An 8,084-nucleotide genomic window follows, 5' to 3' on the forward strand; every position below is an offset into this window, starting at 1 on the left:
AGTGGCCTTTAATTGTCCCAAGCACAAGTTGCACCTGTGTAATCAGCTTCTTGATTTGCCACACCTGTCAGGTGGATGGATTATTTTGGAAAAGGAGAAACGCTCACTAACAGGGATGTAAATAAATTTGTGCACACAGTTTAAGAGAAATAAGCTTTTTGTGCATATGAAACATTTCTGGGGTCTTTTATTTTAGCTCATGAAACATGGGACCAACACTTTACATGTTGTGTTTGTATTTTTGTTCAGTGTAATTTGATAAAGAACTATTCTTCCATTATGCTTTAATTGTCCCTCGACTAACAGCCTAACCCAATTTGCAGAGAAAAGACACAAGTGAGCAGAATCTCAGTATTCATCCTACCCTCCCTTGAGACGCATATCACTGGTATCGACGTTCTGCTCAACCCTCTGCTTTGATTTTCTTTAACCCGGGTGCCTCTCCAGATGAAGACGTATGTCTCCATGATGGGGATGGGGATGGGGGGGGGCATACATTGCACGTTCCGCGCACGATGGGGGCGCACGTTGCACGCGAAGTTTAATTATTTGTCGATCCGCGGAGATGGGTCGGCATGCAATTTGTAGTTAATTGCGACTTAAAACCCTGCGCATGGGCCATCACGTGGAATAGCCTAATTGTAATTAAACCCCTCACACCCATCGCCCGGACCCTCAGCCCGACGGAAAATGTGGCTTGATTTTATGGGCGCGTGGCACTAAATCCATCACCACATAGGGTGGACTCGTGATTAGGGAGGCCTGGCCCGGGGATGCCAGATTCTTTCTTGTCCCTCAGACCACAGCTGCATAGGACATGTGTCCTTGTATGTGGCATAATATACATCAAATAAGAAGCGTTATAATTACACCTCTCCAACTTTTACCATCTCACTTCATCCCAGTATTATCTCATGCTTGTTTTCTATACGCTTTTCATTAGGTGTTTCATTCAGTTTTGAAGTGAATCCTGAGACAACTTTTTGTTGTATGATTTTTTTATGAGCGCGTTAACGGGACTCCCATGCTGCCAGTGCTCCCAGATGGGCTTTACGGAGTGGCCAAGCACCTCAAAGTTAACCAGCCTCACTTATTCCTCCCTTGTTTAGTCTGTTTTGTCATATTGATAATTCTAACGTTTCTGTTATAGACTGGAATAGATCTATTATCACCGCTGTTAATTCCCCCCCCGTTGTTTGCTATCAATCATGTGGAAGTAAGCTAGCCTAGCGGGGCGCCTCGCGCGTAGTTTACGTGTGCCTGCCTCTCTCCTCTCCGTGCAGTAGCACGATCTCGTCGCTAGAGGGGGGAGATGCACCTCTTCCGCGAGCATGAGTTCTGCGTTCCGACAGCTGCTGGCTGGTCCCAGTGCGAGATGTTGCTATAGGATAATGCAAATCCACCGCTGTCATCTTCTCCCATTGGTCCGTCACATACGAGGTGGGAGGGTCGGGCGCGTGGTGTCTTTAAAAGTGCAAATTGCCTTTCCCAGCGTCTCAGTGACACTGCGATGTTGCGCTGCACTGCAGAGCCGAAAGTAACGGCCATCTGCCGGATAGAGAGAACCAACTGTGAAAGGAATTCATCAGCTCACACACACATATACACACACTCTCACACACAGGACGCAACGTTCCCAGAGTGAAGGGGAAAACCGTGGGGACCGGCGCGTTCGTGAGTACACAGCAAACTGATAAATCTGGACTGACCATTCAGAAACGGCACCACTTAGTCCTGTGTCCCACCACCGCTTAAGGAATATCTATTTTTAATATACATACCTATTTTTTGCTTGTAAGAACTCTTGAGAACTGTTTTTCTCCGAACCATTCCATTGTGGACTCAGATGCAGATGCAGAAAGTGGGACTTATTTTTTATTATTATTTTTTAAACATGTTTACGCAACTTTTATGCGCGCGTGTCTAGTGCACAGTGACTTTTTTCCGAGCAGTCATGTGTGTGTCTTGTGTGGAAAGTTTTATTCTGGTCATATGTAACACATGCTGCATGCTGCAGTAACTTCAGTCGCGAGCACCGCGAGCCTTCCTGCTCTCCTCCTGCAGAGAGCCTGGACTCCCTGTCCTTGCGTCAGTCGAGACGAAGAAGAAGAATACAGGAAAATATATACTTTTTTTAAAAAAACAGACAACAAGAGAGCAACAACTCCAGAACAGGAGAGGAGAAAATAAAATTATCCCCTGTGCTGTTTTCCTTCACAACCACTGACTGAAGGACAGTAAATCAGAAGGCGCGAGCCGGTACAGAGGTGGAGGGAGGACAGGACCGGTTGGTGTCTCCAAATTTCACCAGGGGGCTCGAGTTTCAGCCGGCCCTGGGCCGTGGTATTAAAAAGTGAATTTGACCTGTGATAAATTGTCAACAAGAAAATCGGCAGAGGAGAACTGGCAGGTGTACAAGTTAATTTGCGAGCATACATATATTAACACCGGCGCCGCTATACATAGTAGTTGTTTTAAGGACTAGCAGTTTAATACGAAGTACCCCCTCATCTATACAACCTTACAACTCCACGCACCGGGCACACAGACGTCCTATTCGAATCGAAGAAGCAATCTGCATCCGCGAGGGCTGCCCAGTGTCCTGCCCGGTGTTGGTTTGGCTGTGAGGGCGGGAGTCGTCGCATGGACTGACATGGCCACCGACCTCGCCATGAGCGCAGAGCTGCCCAATAGCCCACTGGCCATCGAGTACGTCAACGACTTCGACCTAATGAAGTTCGAAGTAAAGAAGGAGCCTCCAGAGGCTGACCGTTACTGCCACCGCCTCCCCCCGGGATCCCTCTCCTCCACCCCGATTAGCACGCCCTGCTCCTCCGTGCCTTCCTCGCCCAGCTTCTGCGCCCCCAGCCCCGGTGGCCAGTCGGGCCAAAACCTGGCCAACGGCGTCAACAGCAACAACAGCGGCAGCAGCAGCAACACCCAGAGTGTTGGCGGTAAGCCTCAGTTGGAGGACCTGTACTGGATCCCCAGCTACCAGCACCACATCAACCCCGAAGCCCTCAACCTGACCCCCGAGGATGCGGTGGAGGCCCTCATCGGCAACGCCCATCACCACCATCACCACCACCAGGGCTACGAGGGCTTCCGCGGCCAGCAGTATGTAGGGGAGGATCTATCCGCGACCTCGGCCGGTCACCATCACCAGGCCCACCATCACCACCACCACCACGGACACCGCCTCGAGGACCGCTTCTCGGACGAGCAGCTGGTCAGCATGACAGTGCGCGAGCTCAACCGGCAACTGAGGGGGTTCAGCAAAGAGGAGGTGATCCGCCTAAAGCAGAAGAGACGCACGCTCAAGAACCGAGGTTACGCGCAGTCCTGCCGCTACAAGCGCGTGCAGCAGAGGCACATGCTGGAGAGCGAGAAGTGCACGCTCCTGAGCCAGGTGGAACAGCTGAAGCAGGACGTTGCGCGTTTGGCCAAAGAGCGGGACCTCTACAAGGAGAAGTACGACAAGCTGGCGAGCCGAAGCTACAACGGTTGCGGGCCCGGTAACAACAGAGACCCCTCCAACGGAAACCACGGGAAACTGGCCTCCACGGAATTCTTCATGTAAGAGACTGATTCGTGACGTGACTTTTGCCCCCTTCTTAAACGTATTTAATTTTTTTTTATATAAATATATATATTATTTATAATTTTCTGTTTGCATTTTTTTGTTTACAGTTATTCCTTTAGGAAAAACACTCAGTGTACATTTTAAAAGTACAACATAGCATAATGCTTCATATTTAAAGAAACAAGCAAGGTAGGTGCGCACATAGGCTAAGTAGACTATTCTATGTGCGCAGATATAATTGTTCGATAAGTCTTAAAGATGCTCTTTGAATGAACTTCAATACACCAAGACCTCTTGATCTAGACATGGGATCACAAACTGTCAAATCAATAGACTGATTCATATTTTATGATGTAATAGATCTCAGAGAAACCCTGATTAACATTTGGAGTCTTTCTGAAACATGTGAATCAAGCTTGGCAAAGTAGACCTACTGGACAGAAAAACAAAACTGAAATCCATATGTTTTTCTCAGACATTAAATCCGTACCTGTTTGTTTTGATTCTTTATATGGCATCTTAAAAGAGAGCCTTGAGCATCTTGAAGCTGGTGGGACTCAAGGAAGAGAACCCGGTATTTATTTTAACATTGGGACTGAATTGAAATCAAAGTGATCGAAACCACGGAAAAAGCAATACACCTTTGCAGCTCCTGCAAGTCCCGTTGATGTACCGGACTGTGATGATGGAGGGGACTCCCTGATATAGCCTTCCATCCCCGTTAACGGAAAGGGAACATTTGAATATTGCAAGTCTAGTTCCATCCCTTTTAGCAACTCTGCATGCAGGACATGTATGGTACGGTACCCCAAACCACCAGTCATCTAACACGAAAGCATGGCCCATGGTTCTTTCCTCCTGTCTTGGTACTTTCCTCTCCTCCTCTCTCATCCCTCTCTTCCTAGATTAAGGCCAAGGACGCGTCTTAACCGATATTTTCAATCGATTTTTCTATTGTTTTAAAACAAAACAAAAACAACAAAAATAAATGATCAACTGAGCCAGATATTAGACTTTATTTATTCCCAAGTGTACATATGTGTAGAGAACAGTTTTTGTGTTATTTAGTTACCTTACTTTTCAAAGCTTTTGTTGCTTGATGATGATTCAGAATGTCTTAATACAATGTTACAGCATGCAAATAGTCTACGATATTCTCTTACTTCTACTGGACATGTGGCCCATATGATGGAAACGAGAAGCCTAACTGCACTAAGATAAGAAACATTTTGGGGTAAAAAGTTTTTATGGCGTATTGATAGTTAAGGTAATAAGGTGGATATAGAAATTCGATGGGAGGTGATTTACATAATAGCTACAAATAAAAGGATGGCATTCGCTGCTAAAACTTTATGCACCAACTTATCTAAACTCTTAATTCATGGATTTAAAAAAAAAAGTGTATAATAAAAGTAATAATAGAGGTGATCTGGAGGCTTGTGAATACTAATTAATTAAGTCCGCAGTACGGTGTCTTCCAGCTCAATATATCTTCTGTCTGATCTGATGTGTAGAGAGATGGCTACAGAGGATGCTTGATTTTTAGCATACAAATTAGAATATTTTGATCTGAGTGTATGGTGCCGACTTAGACTAACTAAAAAATCCTTACTCTCATCAAGAAATCCCCGGATGGTGTGTTACCTGCTGCCTAGATGATGTGCAGAAGTTCTGAACCACCTTGTCAATGCCAGGTGTTAGTGCAAGGCTGATGGCGACCTGTGTAGGAATACAGCCAGGTTGACACGACAAGGATAATTATGAGAGGTGTTTGCAAGTCGAATCATAATTAAGTGGAATAGAGGTGTTGTTTTCTACCTCCCAACATGCTGTACAGAAGAAGATAATGAATTATCTTGGATAATTGCATAGATTTTAAGTGAACTTCATTGTGGTGCAAATGCAATTCGTCTTAACTTAACGAAATAACTTATTTTGGTACTTTTTCTGATCTTAAACATTTTACAAAAAATATGTCCTATTTTAGTGAAAAGTTATTATTGATCGATTATCAATCAATTCATTCATCACTCAATCAGACAATAAAGCGGAGAGATGTGTCATTGGCCTCTGAGATTTAACCTGTGTTTTTGGTGCTAAAATTATTTCGAATTTTTAGAATTCCAACGTGAAACAGGCTTCAACACCAGCATCATGGCAAGATGGTGAAGTAAGTATATTCTGCACGGTGCAGTCGATGCCGCGTTAACGTGATCGTCGGAACTAGGAAACTCGGAAATATCCGACTTCCGAGTTTCCTAGTTCCGACTAGTATGTGAACGCTATATCTGTAGGCTATATATGATTTCTATATATTTATTCGAGAAACATTTAAATGTCCAAAGTGTGAATAAGTCAAAACAAAGACATGTTTCAAAATGGAATGTTGTTGAGAATCTTGTTTTCAAAATGTTTAATAAAAAATTCTGTCCAAAATCTGTTCATCCTTCCCCATGTCTTTCGTTTAAATGTGCCTTAGGCTCCGCCTAAATATAATGTTTACTCAATACACACAAAAGGTTAAAACATCTACAGTAGCCTCATAAGAAAATAAATAGCAGTTTTTTTATAGGCCTATGAATTATTTCGAAAATAATTGTGCAAATGAAACACCTCTCGCCTGAAGCGCTCGCCTGTTTGCAATAGTAAGATACCTGGATTGCCTTTAGAGAACGAATATCTCACGTTTCAATTAAATTATTTCTAATTTTGAGAATATCCAGTGAAACACCAGCGGATGTTTTAGCTATAACCGAGCAATTCAAGAATCGTCCATAAGCGTAATATATATATATATAGGCCTAAATGAAAAAGGAATCAGCCAAAATGTAATGACATATATATATATATGTCATTAAATTGTCATTACATTTTGCCTGATTCCTTTTTCATTATAGGCCATTATATATATATATATATATATAGGCCTATAATGAAAAAGGAATCAGGCAAAATGTAATGACAATTTTCTACTTAGCCTATAGGCTAGCTCAGAGTTAAACAAATGAACGTAATTATAATAGTTTAGATAGCCTATGTTTGTGGATTAGGCTATATATAAGATACGTTTCAGGTTCTGCAACGATTGGCCATCTAAATAAGGCTACTGAGCTCCAACGAAATGAGAAGCAATCTGTTGCAAAAAGTATAACATACAGAACCGAAACCACAATAACTCACTTTTGTCTTATTTAAAATGTACAATTATGATATTATTATTATGACCCTTTCATCATTATCCTGACGTTCGTGTTGTGCTGTATTTTAACCGAGATAAGCTACACGTGAACTTGCCTACTTTCCTCATGTCAAACGAAACAGTGTAGTCTATATCACACATCAACTGCAATTTCTGTAATGACGCACAGTAGTCTAATTTAACCGCCGTTCGACAGACAATGGGCACGAGCTACTCCAAGTCCCTCTGCTCTGTATCCGGTAACGCCACTGGACCAAATTGTCTTTCTATGCAGCCGTTTAGGCTAGTCAACTACTCTGTGTGCAGCCCTTTCTCACCTGGCCACGAGCTTCGCACTGGGCAAAAACTGTTTCCATGTCATTTCAACAAAAACATTATATGTGATGAAGTTGAATCAACGTGGAAAACTGATTGGACTTCAAATAAGGGAATTTCGTTGTTTTTTTTTCACCCAACTTTTAACCTAAATCCAATGACATGGTGCATGTTTTTCTTGAATTCACGTTAGTTGAAAACTCAACGAAATGTAAATCAAAACTAGATGTTGAACTGAGTCTGTGCCCAGTGGGTTTTATTGTCCGGGGAAAGCCCTGCGCGTCACCATGTGATGGATGGATGGCTCATGGACTTCGCGCGCGTTTACTGCCCTGGGCTGGCAATGCTCGCACCGCAAAGGGGGAGGTTCAGAGACGTCGCAGGTATAAAAGGTAGGAGAGCAGACATCTCTCTCTAACCGCAGTGAGCATGTTTGTTTGTAATATGGAGTGTTTAAACAGTGCGTTTAGAGCAGCCAGGCCGAATTTGGGTCCATCCCTTACAAAACAAGATTGCAGTTAGAGTGCATTATAACTGCAGAATGCTGCAATCTTGTTTTGTAAGGGATGGACCAACATTAGGCCTGACTGCTCTAAACACAATGTTTAAACACTCCACATTACAAACTAATTAATGCAGTAATTATGCAGTGAACTTCGGTTACAGTGCAGTATTACTGCAATTCGTCTGCAGTACACTGCAGTTATTCTGCAATTACTGCATCCAAAATACCACAGTTGACTGCAGTTACTGCACTGTTACTGCAGTTTCAAAACTAATCTTTTTATGCAAAGGATTCATTCAGGTGTGTGTGTGTGTGTGTGTGTGTGTGTGTGTGTGTGTGTGTGTGTGTGTGTGTGTGTGTGTGTGTGTGTGTGTGTGTGTGTGTGTGTGCGCACATGTGCATCCGCACATGCCCACCCACCTGTGTGTGTGTGTGTGACAGAGTGGGGGTCGGTGCTGTTTAAGATGAGGGAGGATGATACT

The 8,084-nt window shown here is 43.5% G+C and overlaps 1 protein-coding gene across 1 annotated transcript; it reads left to right on the forward strand.

Annotated features, from left to right (window-relative positions):
* Positions 1-1,505: 1,505 nt before the first annotated feature.
* Positions 1,506-6,023, forward strand: LOC106584064 (transcription factor MafAa). The gene has a single exon (XM_014168896.2). The coding sequence runs from the start codon at positions 2,654-2,656 to the stop codon at positions 3,578-3,580; it is 927 nt and encodes a 308-aa protein (XP_014024371.1). The 5' UTR covers positions 1,506-2,653; the 3' UTR covers positions 3,581-6,023.
* Positions 6,024-8,084: the final 2,061 nt, after the last annotated feature.

The sequence above is a fragment of the Salmo salar genome, chromosome ssa23 (assembly GCF_905237065.1).
Source record: "Salmo salar chromosome ssa23, Ssal_v3.1, whole genome shotgun sequence".
Classification (NCBI taxonomy): domain Eukaryota; kingdom Metazoa; phylum Chordata; class Actinopteri; order Salmoniformes; family Salmonidae; genus Salmo; species Salmo salar.

Bases quoted from the DNA above. Each gene is read 5' to 3' on its own strand.
- LOC106584064 (XM_014168896.2), top strand. From the start codon at position 2,654: ATGGCCACCGACCTCGCCATGAGCGCAGAGCTGCCCAATAGCCCACTG.